A 20286-nucleotide genomic window follows, 5' to 3' on the forward strand; every position below is an offset into this window, starting at 1 on the left:
GCAAGAGGATTCCTCAAAAAGCAGACGCAGAGTTCCTGAGTGGGACAGTCTTGGCTTGAGGAAGCCTCCAGGTCGCTGAGGTGCTGGAAGAGAAAGGGTGGAGATGGGCGGGGGGGGGGGGGTCTGTATCATGGAGCCCCTTAGAGGTGATGGCAGAGTCGGGCTTCATTCTAGGTGTGTCTGGAGAACTTTGAACAAGGGAGAAACGTGACCTAACTTGCATTTTCAGAAGAACTTCTAGCTTTGCCAAGATCAGATCGTAAGGGTGGGAGGTGATGACAACATTAGGAGCAGGGAGACCAATTCGGTTATTACAGCAATTCAGATGACCCAATGGTGATGACTTTTTAAAAATCAGGCATTCAGCCGGGCTCGGTGGCTCAGCCTGTAATCCTGCGCCTTTGGGAGGCTGAGGTGAGTGGATTGCCTGAGCCCGCGGGTTCGAGACCCGCCTGGGCAGTGAGACCTCATCTCTACAATAAATCAGAATGTCAGCCGGGCGTGGTAGCACATGCCTGTAATTCCGGCTCCTTGGAAGGCTGAGGCGGAAGGATCGCTGGAGCCCAGCAGGTCGAGGCTGCGATGGCCGGGAGCGGCCGCTGCACTCCAGTCTGGGCGACCGAGTGAGACTCCAACTCAGAAGAAAAAAAATCAGGCATTCGTTTTGCCATCAGGAGGGGCGGAGGGGAAGGGGGGAAGGATTTCACAGGCGGTCATGTGAAGCACCTGTTTTATCCCCTGGGCGATGAATGCTCGGAGAAGGAGCAGAGTCAGTGTGCCAGAGAAGCCAGAGGAAGGGAGACTCACTTGGTGCTCGGCCCCTCCCTGTCCCGAGACGAAATCAGAATGACTCAGTCTGGAGCTCTGCCGATTCCACTTGGCTTTTGGAAGAGAGACTGTGGGCCCCTGGGGAACCTTGTAGCCTGTTCTCATGAGTAACGCTTTTGTTTTCCCTTTTAGTTAAGAAGAGTTTTATGGGCCAAAATAAATCTTTCTTTGGTCCTTTGGAGCTGGTGGAGAAACTTTGTCCAGATGCGTCAGATTTAGCTACTAGTGTCAGAAATCTGCCAGAATTAAAGTGAGTGAAAAGTAATTACACCGATTTGATGTTCTAAAAAGCCCCTGCGTGTTACCCCTGTTTAGTTCCTTGCTGATGAAACTGCTTCTAATTTGGAGCAGACGGTTCCCTGAGTCACACCCTCCTCAGCCTTTAGTTCCAGCTCTGCTGCTTTTTGTCCACGTGATCTTTAGCAAGATTTGCCCCTCTCTGAGCCTCAGTCTCCTTTTCTTTAAAATGGGGATAGTGATTCCTGCTTGCCACGTATTTCAAATAGGTTGAAAAGGTCGCCGACCAAAGAAGAGTCCCAGGAGGAAAAGGCATTTTGGCTGCACTCCTGGGCTCACTGCTGTGGACTCATGTGGGCAGTTTTCCGAATAATACAGTTTGGGCCAGATTTTAGATTTCAGGACAGGGGGTGTTTGTAAATAGCATGGAACGAATGAATTACTTGCCATGTCTGGATTTGCCCGGGGACTCCTGTGCATAGGCTCAAAATCGAAAGCAGGACGGAACACAAATAAAGCCTCATCATGGAACTCGGCCTTGAGAAGGGGCCTGAGGATCCTTGAGCCGATGTGAAGGTGCCCTCCGCAGAGTCTCCCACGAGGAGACTGTTCCATTCCCGATAATGACACCACCACCACCCTGAGGCCCGCGATGCGCCCAGCGTTGTGGCAAGAACATTTCTCTCCATTCTCTCATTCAGCCCTCCCCAACGGTCCTTGGGATGTTGTTAGTACCCCACTCGCTTGTGAGTGTGGAAACAGAGGTTTAGCATGGTTCGGAAACTTGCCCAAGTTCCCTTGGCAAGCGAGTGCCGGAGCCAGGAGGAGAAGCCATGCCTGCTGGACTCCGAATCCCTCAAATCCCCCTAAGCTTCGCTGCTGCCAAGCCCTGTGTGTCCCCTCAGAGCAGAGTTGGCCTCTGTCCCTGGGCACGTTCAACCCTCCATGCCCACACTGCATAGACACAAAGCTTTTGCACGTGCCAGCCTTTCAGATCTTTATTTGATGGCCTCTTTCACAGACCCCCCCAAGTCTTCTGCCTGTGTCTTCTGTTCTGTGTCTGACACGGTTTCCAGCCCTTCCTTACCCACTCCTCAAGGGAAAGCGCCCAACATAGCGTTCTGCTGTTTCTGAGGCCTCTTATTACTTTTTTTTTCCTTTAATTTTAAGAGGGGGTATAATTCAGGGTTAGATACATAAGTGGTCATCGTGCATGTGAAGTTTGGGCCTCCCATTGGTCCTCACTTTGGGGACCCTTATTAATGTTATGTGGTCTTCTGCTCCCCTGGCAGTGACCTGCTACTGCCAGTCCCTTTCATGCAGTATTACGGTAAATGTTCAGGGTCCACTTATGAGTGAGAACATGTGGTACTCAGTTCTTTTCCCTGTGATAGATCACTAAGTTTGATGGACTGTAAATCCATCCAAGTTGCTACAAAGTTCATAATTTTATCCTTCTTTATAACTGCATAATAGTCCATTGTGTATTTATCCAGTCCCCTCTCGATGGGTAGCATGGTTGGTTCCATGTTTTTGCTATTGTGAATAGTGCTGCAATAAGCATGTATGCACAGGTATCTTTTTTTTTTTTTTCCCAGGTGGCACAAGCGCGCCTCTATTGTTGAGAATAACTTGTGTAGGGGGGCCTTCCGGAATAAACCGGAAGGCCTGCTAGACAAATTCTAAAAGAGCTGCAACATTGCAGGTATCTTTTTTGTAGAATGATTTGAGTACTTCTGGGTATATTCCCAGAAGGGAGATTGCAGAGTCGTATGAAAGGTTGATTTTTAGATCTTTTAGAAATCTCCACGCTGTTTTCTACAGAGGTGGTGCTAGTTTATACTCCCCCTCAACAGTGTAGAAGTGTCCTCTTTTCGCCGTATCCTCTCCAGCATCTGTTGTTTTTTGAGTTATTAATGACGGCCATCCTGACTGCAGTTAGGTGGAATCTCAGTGTTTGAATCCTTTTTGAAGTCTTGTTATACTAACCCAGAGCTCACTTACCTAAATTCACCACGTCTATTTCCTCATTAATCCTGTGGCTGCCAAACCAGCGACAAGCTCAAGTGTTGAGAATCCTCACCGTATCTCTATGTGCCAGAAAGGAAATACGCGATAGTTCCAATAGTTCCCTACTTTTTTCAGAGATGAGGCCTCACTGACTTGTCCAGGCTGGTCTCAGACTGGGACTAGGGGCTGTGGGCTCGAGCCACCATGCCCAGCTAGCTCCTTCCTCTTGATGCCTTGGGAGGAACAGCCTTCCTGGGGTCGTGTGGGGGAGGGCTGCTGTTCAGCTTCGCTTTGCTTCATAAAGAGCTGCAGTGCTTTTACTGTTTCATTCGATGTTAAAAAAAAGTTCTAAAGTTTTTACAGTATTTTGGAAGTTAGGACTGGTAGTTTTTTGGGGAGGGGGTGGAGGATTGTTTAAGGTGGTTTGAAATGTACAGGGTGGGCCGGGCACGGTGGCTCATGCCTGTAATCCCATACTTTGGGAAGTGCAGACAAGAGGATTGCCTGAGCCCAGGGGTCCATGACCAGCCTGGGCAACTTGGCGAGACCTCGTCTCTACAGTAAACCAAAAAAATAGCCGGGCATGGTGGCATACACCTGTAGTTTCTGCTACTTGGAAGGCTAAAGCGGAAGGATCGCCTGAGCCCAGCAGGTCGAGGCTGCAGTGCTGTGAGCGTGCCACTGCACTCTAGCCTGGGCGACAGAATGAGACTCCAACTCAAAATAAATTAAAAAAAAGAAAGAAAGAAATTTACAGGGTAAGTGTTACATTCTGGGCGGGATCTCTAGAGTTTAGTTCCTCATCTGACTGAGATAAAGGCAGCCTTTGTAACGTGGCTTGTCACCCAGTGCATGTCACTGTTTTCGTGTGGTAGTTTATTATTGAACGTGTCTTTACGTGCTAAGTACCAGTTTCTAATATTGACACTTAAACCTAGACAAGACTTCTTTCTCCTTTTTGAAAATTAGTAACTTTTTCCAAATTACCTAATTTTTAATGAGGAAGTAAAAACAAGCAAAAAAGGGAACTTGTAAAGCTTCCGTTTACTCACTACCCAGCAAAACCTCCTATTAACGTCTTGGTCAGTGTCCTTCCAGAGCCTTTCAGCGCACTGTCCAACAGGCAGACAGGGAAGCAGCTGTTTTTGCTGTACGTTCCCACCAGTGCTGCCCGCTGTGGCCTCACACCGTGCTCACTGCCGCAGAGGACAGCTGGGCACTTGGTCAGACGCTGTGACCGTTGGACCCAGGATTTTACCCCACAGGTGTAATGCATGGATAGAACTGTTTATTGCAGCATTGTTCTTTTTTTCTTTTAGAGTTGGAGTCTCACTCTGTCGCACAGGCTGGAGTGAGGTGGCACACTCATGGCCACTGCAGCCTCGTCCTGCTGGGCTCAGACGATCCTTCCTCCTCAGGCTTCCAAGTAGCTGGATATGCAGGTGTGCACCACCACGCCTGGCTAATTTTTCTTGATTTATTGTAGAGACGAGGTCTCACCAAGTTGCCCAAGCTAGTCTCGAACCCCTGGACTCAGGTAATCCCCTCGTCTCCACCTCCCAAAGTGCTGGGATTATAGGCTTGAGCCACCACGCCCAGCCTTTCAGCATTATTTCTAAAGCAGGAGATTATAACCAGCCTAGATGTTTTTTAAAACCCAGCTAAATAAATTATGGTGCCATCCAAAAATGAAACCCAGAGGCTGTTAAAAAAATTAATGGTCCTCTGTGTGATGGTGTGGACAGAGTTTTAGAATGACAGATACTTAGTGAAGCATGCAGGTTGAGACCAGCATGTAAAACGTGCTGTTTTTTTGTAAATGGGAAAAAACTAAGCATTTATGTGTGTACTTGTTCTCATATGCGTAAACATGTTGTGAATTGAACCTAAAACGAAGAAGGGGGATGGGAAGGTGGAAGACAGGGCTTAGAGGGAGTTCCAGCTGTGCGCCCTTTAATGCCTTCTGGGCTTTAAACCAAGTGAAGGTATTAATGCCTGTTCAAAAAATCAGGCCGGGCACAGTGGCTCACGCCTATAACTTCTGCACTTTGAGAGGCCAAGGCGTGAGGACTGTTTGAGACCAGCATGGCAAGACTCTTATCTCTGCAAAACATTTTTTTTTTTTTTTAATTGGGCCAGTGGCAGTGACTCAAGCCTGTAATCCTGGCACTTTGGGAGACTGAGGCAGGAGGATTACCTGAGCCCAGGGGTTTGAGACCAGCCTGGGCAACTTGGTGAGACCTCGTCTCTACAATACATTAAAGAACATTTAGCCGGGTGTGGTGGCTCATGCCTGTAGTTCTAGATACTTGGTAGGCTGAGGTGAAAGGATCACCTGAGTCCAGCAGGTTGGTGGCTGTGAGCGTGCCACTGCACTCCAGTCCAGGTGACAGAGTGAGACTCCAACCCCCCAAAAAATTAGCTGAGCATGGTGGCATGTACCTGCAGTCCCAGCTACTCAGGAGGCTGAGGTGGCAGGATTGCCTGAGCCAAGAAGTCGAGTCTGTGATGAGCTATAAATATGCCATTGCACTCAACCTGGGTGAAAAAAAAGCAATTCAATATTAAAGTATATATACTGTTTTGTAATCTTTTGTTCATTTAGTCCATTTAATATTAGATTATAAATTTCAAACAGTCATAACATCATTTTTCCAATGACCAAATTATATTCTGTTGCATGGCTAATCTGTTTGTCCTGCCTTTGGGCTGGCTGTCTTCACATTCTCATGATCACAAACTAATAATGTCGTGATGGCCATCCCCTAAAGCACATCCTGGCCAGGCTCTGTGGCTCAGCCTGTAATCCCAGCACTTTGTGAGGTCGAGGCAAGTGAATTGCCTGAGCCTGCGGGTTGGATTCCAGCCCCGGCAACTTGGCGAGACCTTGTCTCTACAGTAAATAAAAAATCGGCCAGGTGTGATAGTGCACGCCTGTAGTTCCGGCCACTTGGAAGGCTGAGGCGGGAAGATCGCCTAAGCCCGGCAGGTCGAGGCTACAGTGACCTTGAATGTGCCACTGCACTCCAGGGCGACAAAAGTAATACTCCAACTCAAAAAAATTTTTTTTTCCTTTTGTATTAAAAATAAAATATAGCCAGTCCTGGTGGCTCATGCCTGTAATCCCAGTACTTTGAGAGGCCGAGGCAGGAAGATCGCTTCAGCCCAAGAGTCCAAGACCAGCCTGGGCAACAGAGTAAGACCTCGTCTCCACAAAAAATAAAGTGTCCGGATGTGGTAGTGCACGCCTGTAGTCCCACCTACTCCAGAAACTGAGGTGGGGAGATTGCCGAGCCCAGGAGGTCGAAGCTGCGGTGGGCCATGATCATGCCCCTGCACTCCGGCCTGGGCAACAGAGTGAGGCCACAACTCAAAAAGAAAAGAAAATACGTGCCCGGTACAAATTTGAATGCTGCCCATTTCTCCACTGCCCAGATGGTGTGTGTCCCTCCCCCACCCCAAAGCGCCGTTCTCAGCTCATCCTGTGCATTCACAGGTGTGTGTGTGGGCGTGTGTGTCTCCCTGGCTAGCTCAGGGTGGTTTTCTGTGTTGTTTTTGTCACGCCACAACAGTTTGATTCCTGTGAATTCTAGGACAGCGGTGGGAAGGGGCCGAGCTTGGCTCTACCTTGCACTGATGCAAAAGAAGCTGGCCGACTACCTGAAAGTGCTTGTGGACAACAAATCTCTCCTAAGGTATCTCATCTCCTAGCTTCGCTTTCTTTGGTTTTGTAAATAATTAGAGCATCGTTCTGTAGATCAATTGGAATTAAAATAAGAGTGTATAATGTTTGCGGAAATGGGTGGTTCATTTTTTATACTTCAGCAAACATAATCATTATAAGAGGAAATTTCTCTAGACCACGATAGTTTACGAGAGAGGAGTCTCGAGTTAAGCCTCTTGTCTAATTGAGGCAAAGATGTCTTTTGCTGTGTGGCCCAAACCCACATCTTGTGGTGTTTTCGAGACATGGCTTCTTATTGAACATGTCTTTGCGTGATAAATACTGATTTTTTTTTTTTTTGATAAAGCAGGATTTATTGAGAGAACAGAAAAGCTCCCACAGTGGGAGGGGACCCGAGGGCGTTGCCCCAATAAACTGATTTCAAATATTTCATAGACATTATACTCTGAGCAGAGTTGCACTAAGTAACTTGGAGTTGCAGACTTTGTTCTAATGAACCAAGTCTTTCTCTTGAGTTAATTTTTATTTGTAATTGACACACAGTGTGCATGTTTGTGGGATATAGTGGGCCATTCCAATGTGTGTGTATATTGTATAAAGATCAAATCAGGGTTGTTCCACGTTCTTGACTAACGAACTGTTACTTAGGACAGGAAATGCTTAAGCACACACAGCAGTTGGGAGGCCCTTGTGTTTGGTAAATTAGCAAATCGCTGGTGATCAGAGCAGTAATGGACAGGAAGGAAGTAAAAGCAGCGAATGTCCTCGTGGGACTCGACATTCTTAGGTGTGGGTGGCCAGGGGATCCTATTTCCTGCTGAAAGAAGTGCACGTGTGGAAGTCGAGCCAGTGGACACACAGGAGGGGCAGAATGCTGGCCAGGAATGCCGTGGCCAGGAGGAGATGAGAAGGCCCGGGGCACAGGGTCTGAGGGAGGAGTAGCCAGAGACAGGAGGGAAGAGCCCATTCCAAGCCACAGGAAGAGAGGAGCAGGTGGAGGAGCCCAGAAGGAGTGGGGGGAGAGAGAGGGAGAAGGGTGGTCACACGGGGGCGCTGGGGGAGGTGAGGGGTCGGTCATGCAGGTGGGCCGAGGCGGGGGAGAGGGAGGACAGTGTTCATGCGGGGAGCTCTGGGGGGGAGGGAGGGGGTGGCCACACAGAGGGCTCTGGCTCCCGGGTGAAGGGGGAAAGAGGAGGGGAGGAGAGTGGCATCCTCCCTCTGTCGATCTGTCTCTTCCAGCGAGTTCTACGACCCTGAGGCCTTAATGATGGAAGAAGAAGGGATGGTGATGGTCGGTCTGCTGGTGGGCCTCAACGTTCTTGATGCCAATCTCTGCTTAAAGGGAGAAGATTTGGATTCTCAGGTAAAGCGGAATTTTAGCTTTGGATGGAGCACCTTCTTTTTGAAAATAACTGAACGTCACACGTATTCCCAGGACTTCGAGTCATTTTGTTTTTGTCCCTCCAGCTCACAAGTCGAAGGGTGTGTGTGTGTGTGTGTGTGTGTGTGTGTGTGTTTTAGAGTGAAATGTCTGGAGGCTTATCATTAAACCAAAATATGATTTCTAAGCACACCCTTCTGTAATTTTTTAAGATTTAACAGTATGTTCCATAGCTTTTGACGACAATGAGAATGTGAACCACTTTATTATTTATTTATATATTTATTTATTTATTTTGAGTTGGAGTCTCACTCTGTCACCCAGACTGGAGTGCAGTGGCCACTCCCGGCCACCGCAGCCTTGACCTGCTGGGCTCCGGCGATCCTTCCGCCTCAGCCTTCCGAGTAGCTGGAACTACAGGTGTGTGCTACCACGCCCAGCTGATTTTTGATTTATTGTAGAGATGAGGTCTCGCCAAGTTGCCCAGGCGGGTCTTGAACCCGCGGACTCAGGCAATCCACTCACCTCAGCCTCCCAAAGGCGCAGGATTACAGGCTGAACCACCGAGCCCGGCTGTGAACCATTTTAAGTGGCTGCATGGTATTCCATTTTTAAATGTCCCATACTTTTAACCAATGCCTTATTAATTTAGGCTGTTTCTATGCTATAACAACAATGTTTTGTTGTTGTTGGGTTTTTTTGTTTGTTTGTTTGTTTTGAGTTGGAGTCTCACTCTGTCACCCAGACTGGAGTGCAGTGGCCGCTCCCGGCCACCGCAGCCTCGACCTGCTGTACTCCGGTGATCCTTCCACCTCAGCTTTCCGAGTAGCTGGAATTACAGGCATGCGCTACCACGCCTCGCTGATTTTTTGATTTATTGTAGAAATGAGGGCTTGCTGCCCAGGCGGGTCTTGAACCCATGGGCTCAGGCAATCCACTCACTTCAGCCTCCCAAAGGCGCGGGATTACAGGCTGAGCCACCGAGCCCGGCTAACAACAGTGTTATAAACATCCTTAAAGTTCTTTGTACTCTTATCCATTTGTGTCCTTAGGATACATGTTGGACTGTTGTATCAAAGTACACACAGTCTGCATGATGATAGACACTGTGAGGCTGACCTCCAGGAAGGTCTTTCATCTCACACGCGGCAGCACCTGAGACCCCTCCTCCTGCTCCCACTTCTGACAGACAAAGCATCTCACATCTCCAAGATTTTTTTCCTGTGTTTTTCCATTGGTGGTTCAGCATTTGCGACTACCTTTTCTTATCTCCAGCCCATTTTTCTGAGTTTCCAATCTTTTCCCACTTTATTGTAAACTAAGGATACTGACCCTTTGTCAAAATTTTTGTTATAAATTTTTTTTCTGACTTCTCAAAGTGAGGTGATTTTCCCTGTAGAATTTTTGTTTTCAGTCAAATTTAGCAGATGGTTCCTTTAAGCCTTCTAAGCTATTATGCTTTGAAGGGCCTGCCGCATCTAAAAATTCATCTAATTAAAAAAATTAAATGTGTGTTTTTTGCCTTTACTTAGCCTGTCGTTTGTCTTGGCATGGTGTGACATGGGAATCTAGGTTTCCTTTACAAATGCTTAACCAGTTTTCTCAATACCATTCATTACAGAGATTTTTCTACTAATTTGAAAGTCCACCTTTACCTCAATGTTAAATTCCCATTCTGTGCTCAATTTTTTTGTTTGTTTGTTTTTGGGGTTTTTTTGTGTGTGTTGGAGTCTCACTCTGTTGCCCAGACTGGAGTGCAGTCCCCCTCCCAAGGCGCGGGATTACAGGCTGAGCCACTGAGCCCGGCTTGTGCTCAGTTTTAATTCTGAATTCTTCTGTCAGGTTCCTGAATCTCTCTGTTTCTATGCCAGGAGCTCACTCATCTTGTTTTTGTTTGTTTGTTTGTTTGTTTTTAATGCTACAACAGACTTTCTGTTGTTGTTTTAGAGATTGGTAAGCAGCTGGACACAGTGGCTCACACCTGTAATCCCAGCACTTTGGGAGGTGGAAGTAGAAGGATTGCCTGAGCCCACGGGATCGAGACCAACCTGGGCAAGTTGGCAAGATCTCGTCTCTACAGGAAATCAAAAAATTAGCCAGGCGTGGTAGCGCGCACCTGTAGTTCCACCTACTTGGAAGGCTGAGGCAGAAGGATCGCCTGAGCCCAGCAGGTCAGTGCTGGGGTGGCCATGAGCATGCTACTGCACTCCAGCCTGGGCAATGGAGTGAAACTCCACCTCAAAAAAAAAAGAGAAATAAACCTTGAATGCTGTCAGATACCCTTTTTTTTTTTTTTTTTTTTTAATTGGGGTCTTTCTCTGTCACTTTGACTGGATAACAATGCTGTGCTCACATCTCACCACAGCCTTGACCTCCTGGACTCAGAAGATCCTTCCACCTCAGCCTCCTGAGTAGCTGGGACTACAGACGTGTGCCACCAACCAATTTTTTTTAATTTTATTTTTATAGCAATAGTATCTCACTGTGTTGCCCAGGCTGGTCTTGAACGCTTGACCTCAAACAATCCTCCCCCCTCAGCCTCCCAGTGTGCTGAGATTAAAGGTGTGAGCCACTTTTTTGGCATCTGTCAACATGTTACATCTGTTTTTAACCCATAGATATAACTGAATTCATCAGTAGATTTCCTATTTGATAGTATGCCTGCATTTCTAGAGTAAACCCAACTGTGTTCTCACATGCCCCCAGATCTCATGTGTTCATGGTTTTTTAGAATTTTCAAGTGTCTACTTATAAGTGAAACTGTTCTAAATTTTCTTTCTTTCTTTTTTTTTTTCTGAGTCAGAGTCTCACTCTATTACCCAGGCTGGAGAGCAGTGGCATGGTCACCGCCACTACAGCCTTGACCTATGGACTCACATGATCCTTCAACCTCAGCCTTCCAAGTAGCTGAAACTACAGGCATGTGCCACCATGCCCAGCTAATTTTTTGATTTATTGTAGAGACAAGGTCTCACCATGTTGCCCAGTCTGGTCTCGAGCTCCTGAGCTCAGGCAATCCTCTCGCCTCGGCCTTCCAAAGTGCTGGGATTATAGGCGTGAGCCACTGCACCCGGCTTGAATTTTCCTTTCTAAACCGTCTTTGCCTCTTTTTGGTGTCAGGATTATATTAACCTCATAAGACAAACCAGGAGATAATTCCCCCCTTTCTCGTTTCTCACTGTAGTTTATTGGACCAGGAATTCTTTTCCTTGAGTGTGGCTAGAACCTTATGCTGTGACTGCTTCATTCTTAGCCCTTTCTTGGTCTTAGTTCTTTGACCACTTTAATTGTTTTCACATGTTTTCGTCAATTTGTTGGTTTCCTAAGTCTTCATTTGTATTTTTCTAGAAAGCATATCCCACCGATCTGCTAAGTTACAGTTGCGTGGACAAACTTAAGTCTTAAGCTGCAAGGCTTGCCCTATTTTCATCTCTGGTCCTGTGGAGCTGGTGAATACTGATTGTACTTGCCAGAGATCAGTCTATCTTGTTGAACTTTTGAAAACTCAGCTCTCTCTTTTTTTTTTTTTTTTTTTTTTTGAGTTGGAGTCTCACTCTGTCGCCCAGACTGGAGTGCAGTGGCCACTCCCAGCCACCACAGCCTCGACCTGCTGGGCTCTGGCGATCCTTCCGCCTCAGCCTTCCAAGGAACTGGAACTACAGGCGCGTGCTACCACACCCGGCTAATTTTTTATTTATTGTAGAGATGAGGTCTCGCCAAGTTGCCCAGGCGGGTCTCAAACCTGCAGGCTCAGGCAATCCACTCACCTTGGCCTCCCAAAGTGCTGGGATTACAGGCTGAGCCACCGAGCCCGGCCAGGGAAAACTCTTTCTAGAAGCTTTTCTGCTTTTTCTGTGCACTTGTGTCCATAGGTTTTGTTTTAAATCAAATCTGTTCTGGTTTTCTGTTGCTGTATAACGAGTCAACCCAGACAGTATCAGTCACTGCCCCTTCCACAACTGGGGTTGGCTGGGCTCAGTGGGCAGGTTTTATTCAGGAGCTTTTGGGATTAGATTCGTCTGAGGGTGACTGGGGCTGGACTCACCGAAGGTTTTCCGCTCCCACACCTGTCATCCAGACTGGGAAGACCAGAGATCTGGGACTGGGACTGGGACAGCAAGGGCTTCTTGAGCAAGTCTCTCTGTGGGTGGTCTCCAGCACCGAGGCATCAGAGGCAGCTGGACACAGTGGCTCACACCCATAACCCCAGCACTTTAGTAGACCAAGGCAGGAGGATGGCTTGAGCCCAGGAGTTCAAGACCAACCTGGGCCACATAGCAGGACCCTGCCTCTACAAAAAATTTAAAAATTAAAACTTGAGACTGGATACAGTCATTCATGTCTGTAATCCCAGCACTTTGGGAGGCTGAGACAGGAGGATTGCTTGAGACCAGGAGTTTGAGACCCACGAGACCCAGTCTCTACCCAAAAAAAAGAAATTAGCCAGGCATGATAGCACATATGCATAGTCCCAGCTACTTGGGAGGCTAAGGCAAGAGGATCGCTTAAGCCCAGGAGTTTGAGGCTACAGTGTGCTACGGTCATGCCACTGCCTCCAGCCTGGGTGATCCTCTCTAAAAAATAAAAAATAATAACAATAAAATGAAATTTAAAGTAATCTTCAAAGGCCTATGCCACGAGAGAAAGAGCTGGGTGGAGGCTGTCTTGCCCTTTTCAACCTAGCTGCAGAAATCACAGAGCATCATCTCTACCACATTTGACTCATCCAGCAGGCACTAAGGCCCCCCAGGTTTCAGGGTTGGGGATATAGATTCCTCGGTGAGAGGCATGTCTGAGAAGTCACAGACATGTCTTAAAACCACCACTCAAGCCAGGCATGGTGGCTCATACCTATAATCCCGGCACTCTGGGAGACAGAGGCGAGAGGATCGCCTGAGCCCACAGAGTTGAGACCAGCCTGGGCAACATGATGAGACCTCATCTCTACAATAAATCAAAAAATTAGCCAGGCATGGTGGCATATGCCTGTATTTCTGGCCACTTGGAAGACCGAGGTGGAATGCTCACCAGAGCCTAATAGGTTGACACTGGGGTGGCCGTGAGCATGTCACTGCACTCCAGCCTGAGCAACAGAGTAAGACTCTGACTCAAAAAAACAAAAAACACCCCTCAGCGCTTCCATTGCAACATGAGAGGGATTACTATTGCAGAGTTAATGCTGTTTATATTATTCTTTGACTTAAAATTGTCTCCTGAGGCCTTTAATGTTATTCTGCATCTGTCCGCTACATTTTGTGGCGGCTGCTTGGGTTCTGGGATGTGACTGATGTGATTGATCTAAACGTTCTCTGTCAATGGACATGTGGGTAGCACCCAGTTTTCCTGCATTTCAAATAATAATGGGTTCATTTAATCTCAAGTGCTTTATTTCTTGACCCAGACCCCTGATGTTAAAATGTGTGAGAGGTATTGATTCTTCCTAATTTCTAGCAAAGGTAGAGAATTTTCCTGAAGTACTGATTAGATCATTTCACCAAATTTGAGGGGGAAAGACTCAAAAATATCAGTTGAGATCACACTTTGCTCTAGAGATAGAGGACTTTTTTTAAAAAATTACTTTTGACCAAGCAGGGTAGCTCATGTCTGTAATCCCAGCACTTTGGGAAGTGGAGGGGAGAGGAGTGCCTGAGCCCAGGTATTCGAGACCAGCCTAGACAACTTGGTGAGACCTCATTGCTACAATAAATTTAAAAAAAAAAAAAATTAGCCAGGCATGATGGTACACACCTGTAGTTCCAGCTACTTGGAAAGCTGAGGCAGAAGAATTGCCTGAGCCCAGCAGGTCGAGTTGCACTCCAGCCCGGGCAACAGAGTGAGACTCGACCTCTAAATACATAAATGAATGAATGAATGAATGAGTATTACTTTGTGCCCAAAGAATTTTGTTGATCTCTGTAAATAATGTGATTACCTGATAAACAGACAAAACTAATCTTAACTGGGTGGTGAAATTCCAGAATATTCTCTTAAATCTGCTATGTAGTGTGTTTTTCTTCTAGAAGGTGGCATGGTTATTTTTCTTTGGTTTGTTCAGTTGATTACCACTTTGTAGAGCTGGTTAGCCTAACTAAACATTCGTAGGAAAGAGATAAGAATGTGAATATCTTGAATGTCAAATGTTGTGAGACTTGTGAAAAATAGGCACCGTTCTTCTGTCTCTAAACGTGCGCATCTTGTCTCACTCAGGTTGGAATAATCGACTTTTCCCTTTACCTGAAGGACGTGCAGGACCTTGATGGTGGCAAGGAGTGAGTACTGTGCTGCGCTGCCGTGTCCTTCACGCTTTTAATGAAAGGCTGGCAAAGAGCATGTCTCTTGCTTTTGCTTCGAGGCCTTAGTCTGTGTTGGGTTGTTTTTAATCTTAGAGCAAAGCACGATGCCCTCACTGTCCAAGGAACACAGTGCAGGTGGGGCTTCCCATCGCACAGGCCCCCAGCCCACCGCCTCTTGGAGGGAGACAGTCTTCCGTCTGCTTGCGAGCTTTGCTAACACTGTGCAAGTGTAAGGTTGCAGTACATTTTGCTTGGCAGTTGGTCCAGCTGTGGGGGGCCGGTCCTGGGTAGGCTGCCCGTGGGCTTCCCTTGGGTTGCTGTGTGTGGGTGTCTCCTCGTGCCACTATTGTGGCGATGCCACGGGGCAGCCCCCTGCACCCTTGTGGACGAGCGCATGCTTGTGAAAGAAGTTATGGGGGGCGGGAAGCGAGGTCAGAAGAGCCCAACCAGTGTGGGTGACATCTGCCATTGCACTGTAATAAAAAAGGACACCCAAGCCGGGCTCGGTGGCTCAGCCTGTAATCCTGCGCCTTTGGAAGGCTGAGGTGAGTGGATTGCCTGAGCCCGCGGGTTCAAGACCCGCCTGGGCAGCGAGACCTCATCTCTACAATAAATCAAAAAATCAGCCGGGTGTGGTAGCACATGCCTGTAATTCCGGCTACTGGGAAGGCTGAGGCGGAAGGATCGTCGGAGCCCAGCAGGTCGAGGCTGCAGTGCCTGGGAGCGGCCACTGCACTCCAGTCTGGGTGACCGAGTGAGACTCCAACTCGAAAAAAAAAAAAGGACACCCATACACTTTAATACGCAGGCGTGGGTGTTTCTAGAGTGGCACGTGAACACGGTGACCGTGGTTGCCTGTGCAGCAGCTTTCACTGTCAACCCTCTGGCCGTGTTTGAGTAATCCACCCTCCACATGTGAATCCTGACTCTCACATATCTTCTCAATGAGGACCCCTCGGTGTCTGGAGGAACCCATGAATGCTTCCTGTACCCTGAGTACAAGAGCACCCCATCTTGAAACTTAAACAAAACATATTTTCAGTGTTCCCCAAAAACCTGGAAATAAACTGATTACCTACCAGTAAGAGAATAATTGGATGATTGATGGACATCCGTAGCATTCCACGCTAGGGTATATTATGCAGACACAGAAAAGAATAAATTTTAGTGTAGTCTTGGAGGACAACCACAAGGAAGCGGCAGTCCTCTGAGTTTTTGTTTGGTTGTTTTTAATCACAGAGTAAACACAAACTTATTGAGTGAGAAAAGGATGCTGCTGAGAAGTATGTGTGTCCCATTTTTGTAGACCTCCCCCAAAATTCCTAGTAAATGTGTTTTGAGCCGGGCTCAGTGGCTCAGCGTGTATCCCACACTTCAGGAGGCTGAGGTGAGTGGATTGCCTGAGCTCGCGGGTTCGAGACCCGCCTGGGCAACTTGGCGAGACCTCATCTCTACAATAAATCAAAAATTAGCCGGGCGTGGTAGTGCGCACCTGTATTTCCGGCTACTTGGAAGGTTGAGGCGGAAGGATCGCCTGAGGCCTTAGTCTGTGTTGGCTTGTTTTTAATCATAGAGCAAAGCGCAACTGCAGGTCGAGGCTGCAGTGGCCGGGAGCGGCCACTGCACTCCAGTCTGGGCGACAGAGTGAGACTCCAACTCAAAAAAAAAGTGTTTTGATTATGTATGCTACATTTGTTAGATAGATGTTAACATTCCATGCACTTAGGAGAATATTCTGCAGGCTTTCAGCATGGGCCACCGGGAGAGCAGAAAAATGACTGAAAGGCAACTCTTGCTGGGCACTGTGGCTCATGCCTGTAATCCCAGCACTTTGGGAGGCAGAGGCGAGAGGGTTACCTGACTCCTGGGGTTCGAGGCCAGCCTGGGCGACGTGGCAAGACCACATCTCTACAATTAAAAAAAGTTATCCAGGCATGGTAGTGCGCACCTGTAGTTCCAGCTACTTGGAAGGCTGAGGTGGAAGGATTGCCTGAGCCCAGCGGGTCGAGGCAGTGGTCGTGAGTGTGCCACTGCACTCCAGCCTGGGCGACAGAGTGAGACTTCGACTCAAAAATAGAAAGAAAGGCAGCTCCAGCGCCTGGGGCATGACCCCACACAGGATGGCCCCCGGCATAAATCACATGTGTACATGTGTGCGTGAAGAAGTCGGGAGGAAAGCCTCACTGTAACACGCTGCAGACTTTTAAAATCCCAACCGCCCTGGCCTCAGGTGGAGGAGCTTTGTGCCCGGAGAGGTCTCGAGTTGCTCCTTTGCTGTAATAAGGATTGGGACGTCTGCTGCTTCCAGGGCCATTTGCGTGTGGCAGTTGATGTCCCATCTTGCATGCCAGTGACTTTCTCTCCTCATTCCACAGGCCCATCTGCAGAAGGCAAGGCCCTGGCGGCTGTGTCCCTTGCTCTCTGTTTATTCTGGGCTTGTGTAGATGTTACTAAGCTCTGCCTTTCTCCTGGTTTCCTGAAGACATTGGCACTTCTTTGTTTTTTGGATTTTTTTGAGTCGAAGTCTCACACCATCTGGAGTGCAGGGGCACACTCAACGGCCACCGCAACCTCGACCTGCTGGGCTCCGGCGATCCTTCCGCCTCAGCCTTCCAAGTAGTCAGAACTACAGGCAGGCACTACTGTGCCCGGCTTATTTTTTATTTATCGTAGAGACAAGGTCTCACCAAGTTGCCCGGGTGGGTCTCAAACCTGTGGGCTCAGGCAGTCCACTCGTCTCGGCCTCGCAAAGTGCTGGGATGACAGGCTGAGCCACCAAGCCCGGCCGACATTGGCACTTCTACAAGTTGGTCAGCAGGTTGGGTGACAGGTGCAAGGTATTAACCATGAATTTTTGAAAATTTCTCTCTGTGTACTCTTTTTTAAAGACATGAAAGAATTACGGATGTTCTTGATCAAAAGAATTATGTGGAAGAGCTTAACCGGCACCTGAGGTAGGTAGGATTTGCCCCCGTCTGGTGTCCGCTGCGTGCTCGGTGTTCTGTTAGGGTTTGGTGGGACTTCTTTATGCTGCCATCTGTTTAAAGCCAAGTATTTTCCAAACTGAGAAAAAAGGTCGTCATGCAGGCCACACTCAAGTGCAGCCTGGAAAGTGTGACTGCTGCTTGATGAGCCATTCTTAGGCCCTCTGCCTCTCTGTTGTGTGCAGTTACGCAACCCAGAGGTAAATACACCAGCCCTTGCCCCCCCGCTCCTCCCCCAGCCACGGGACTAGAGATCCCGCCACACAGGTGCTGCCAGGACACAGCACACGGCCCTCCGGCGCCAGGGCAGGACAGGCCTGAGCACCACCGGGCTGGCCCTTGGCCCAGGGGGATGGTGAGCGCAGGCATCTTCGTCTTGTCGTGGAAGTATCTGCGGAAAGCTGCTGGTGTGTTTCAGGAAGCGCCAGTTCTGAGAGGGGCTGGTGGCAGCGTGGTCCCCTGGAGAACACTCGGCCCGTGTGTGGCACACCCAGGACAGCCTTTCGGGCCCACAGCCAGGCAGGGAGCGCGGTCCCTCTGTGTGTGGCGGCGGCTGGCTTCCGAGAGAGATTCTGGGTCAGTTCCTGGTTTACTGAGGGTTGAGTTTCACCGAATGTCTTTTGGGGTCTTTAAGCTTGGTCATGGCTCTTGTCCCCTAACCAAGTGATGTGTGGTGATGCCCTTTCTTTATTCATGGGCCGGACCGTCCTGTTGACGGGTCACCTGACTCAACCACTGTGTGGTTTCCCTTCCCTGGTGCTCCACCAGGGCCGTGCAGCTCACAGAATGCATTCACGGGTGCCGCCTGATGTCTTCCTGGGACAGCTTTGTGTCACGGCCCTTTTACCCCTGGAAAATGTGAAGCCCAGAGCCACACAAGGCAGTGCCTCCAGATGCCCAGCTTTTCCTTATTTACCAGTTCGTCTAGGTTTTCTCTTGAGGATATGTCTCTTTTTTTTTTTTGTAATTTGTATTTTTAAGAAAAATATAAATTGTATGGGTATTTTCAAATTCATATAGTTGGCATAGAATTGAAAATTGCATACTCTTAATACTTTTCATTACCTCCGTGTCTTTTTTTTTTCATTTTGTGTCTCTGATTTTATTTTTTTCCTACCTATTTCCTGAGCCTTGATTCAGTAGCCTTGCCAGGTTTGTTTCTTCGTGCTCCTCCCTGGAAAAGGGACTGGCCTTCTCAGGATGGGCTGTGGCCCAGAAGCTTCGGCTCTGGCACCATAGCCCCTGCGTTACATGAACTTGATATGAGAACTTGAATGTGAAGTTAACTTAAATGTAAAGTTAAGTTACTTCTTCTGTGATATGGATTAGCAATGGGATCTACTACTTCTTGTAATCCTCCTCATTTGGTAGGTAGGGTTAGCCAGGCACAGTGGCTCATGCCTATAATGCCAGCGCTTTGGGAGGCTGAGGCAGAAGGATCACTTGAGGCCACAAGTTCAAGAACAGCCTGGGTAATATAGGGAGATGCCATCTCAAAAAGAAAAGTGAAAGACTAAATGAGTTGATGCATTTAAAGTGCTTAGCGCACCCCTCATCTTTAAAATTAAAAAAAAATAATTTTTTAAAAGTGCTTAGGACAAACAGGGCCTGGCACACAGTCCAAAAAATAAGTTACTATCACTGTGATTATTATTATTGTTGTTTATCAAGTCTATTGTTTTTCCTACTTACTGATTCATTTCATTAGCTTTTTACATATTTTTCAGTATAAAAGTAATTCATGTTACTTAAAGAATATTTGAAAAATGAGAAAAGTACAAAAAGGATTTAAAAATCACTCTTGCCAGGTATGGTGGCTCATGCCTGTCATCCAGCACTTTGGGAGGTGAGAGACAAAAGGGTTGCCTAAGCCTACAGGTTCGAGACCAGCCTGGGCAACTTGGCGAGACCTCATCTCTACAGTAAATCAAAAAATTAGCTGAGCATGGTGGTGCACACCTGTAGTTCCACCTACTTGCAAGGCTGAGATGGAAGGGTCCCCTGATTCTGGTGGGTCAAGACTGCAGTGACTGTGAGTGTGCCACTGCACTCCAGCTTGGGCAACAGTGAGACTTTTCTACTCAAAAAAAAAAAAAAAAAAAGGCCAGGCTTGGTGATTCAGCCTGTAATCCCAGCACTTTGGAAGACTGAGACGAGTGGATTGCCTGAGCCCACAGGTATGAAACCAGCCCAGGCAACTTGGCGAGTCCTCGTCTCTACAATAAATCAAAAAACTTAGCTGGGCATGGTAGCGTGCGCCTGCAGTTCCAGCTACTTAGAAGGCTGAGGCGGAAGGATTGCCTAAACCCAGCAGGTTGACACTGGGATGGCCATGAGCATGCCACTGCACTCCAGCCTGGGCAGCGGAGTGAGACTCCAACTCAAAAAAAAAATGCCGGGCATGGTGGCTCACACCTGTTATCCCAGCACTTTGGGAGGTGGAGGCAAGGGGTTCAAGACCAGCCTGGGCAACTTCGCGAGACCTTGTCTCTAGAGTAAATCAAAAAATTAGCCAGGCGTGGTGGCACATGCCTATGGTTCCAGCTACTTGGAAGGCTGAGGCGGAAGGATTGCCTGAACCCAGCAGGTTGAGGCTGCGGTGGCCGTGGGCGTACCACTGCACTCCAGCCTGGGCAATAGAGCAAGACTCCGTCTCAAATAAATAAATAAAAATAAAAATCCCCTTTGAGGCTACTGCCCAAAAGTACCAGCATCTTGTGACAAACATTACTTTTGGTGTACAACCACCAGCACATTTTGGTTTCCATCGTCTACTGTATTGGGGAAAAAATTTTGTTTCTTAACTGAACAATGTATTTTAGAGGAAAACTTATTGAAAAGTATGTGCAAGCCGGGCTCGGTGGCTCA

General features: G+C 47.9%; 1 protein-coding gene across 1 annotated transcript in view; it reads left to right on the forward strand.

The window, feature by feature from the left end:
• Positions 1-958: 958 nt before the first annotated feature.
• RUFY1 (RUN and FYVE domain containing 1) overlaps positions 959-20286 on the forward strand; it is a gene marked incomplete at its 3' end in the record, with an annotated part of 32176 nt that continues 12848 nt past the window's right edge. Inside the window, exons 1-4 of the mRNA XM_021715776.1 lie at positions 959-1078; positions 6669-6770; positions 8000-8123; positions 14349-14410. Of these exons, the coding sequence (XP_021571451.1) occupies positions 975-1078; positions 6669-6770; positions 8000-8123; positions 14349-14410 (392 nt within the window). The remainder of the gene's footprint in view (positions 1079-6668; positions 6771-7999; positions 8124-14348; positions 14411-20286) is intronic.

This window comes from Carlito syrichta, unplaced genomic scaffold, assembly GCF_000164805.1.
Source record: "Carlito syrichta isolate Samal-C Ts95f unplaced genomic scaffold, Tarsius_syrichta-2.0.1 Scaffold102065, whole genome shotgun sequence".
Taxonomy (NCBI): Eukaryota; Metazoa; Chordata; class Mammalia; order Primates; family Tarsiidae; genus Carlito; species Carlito syrichta.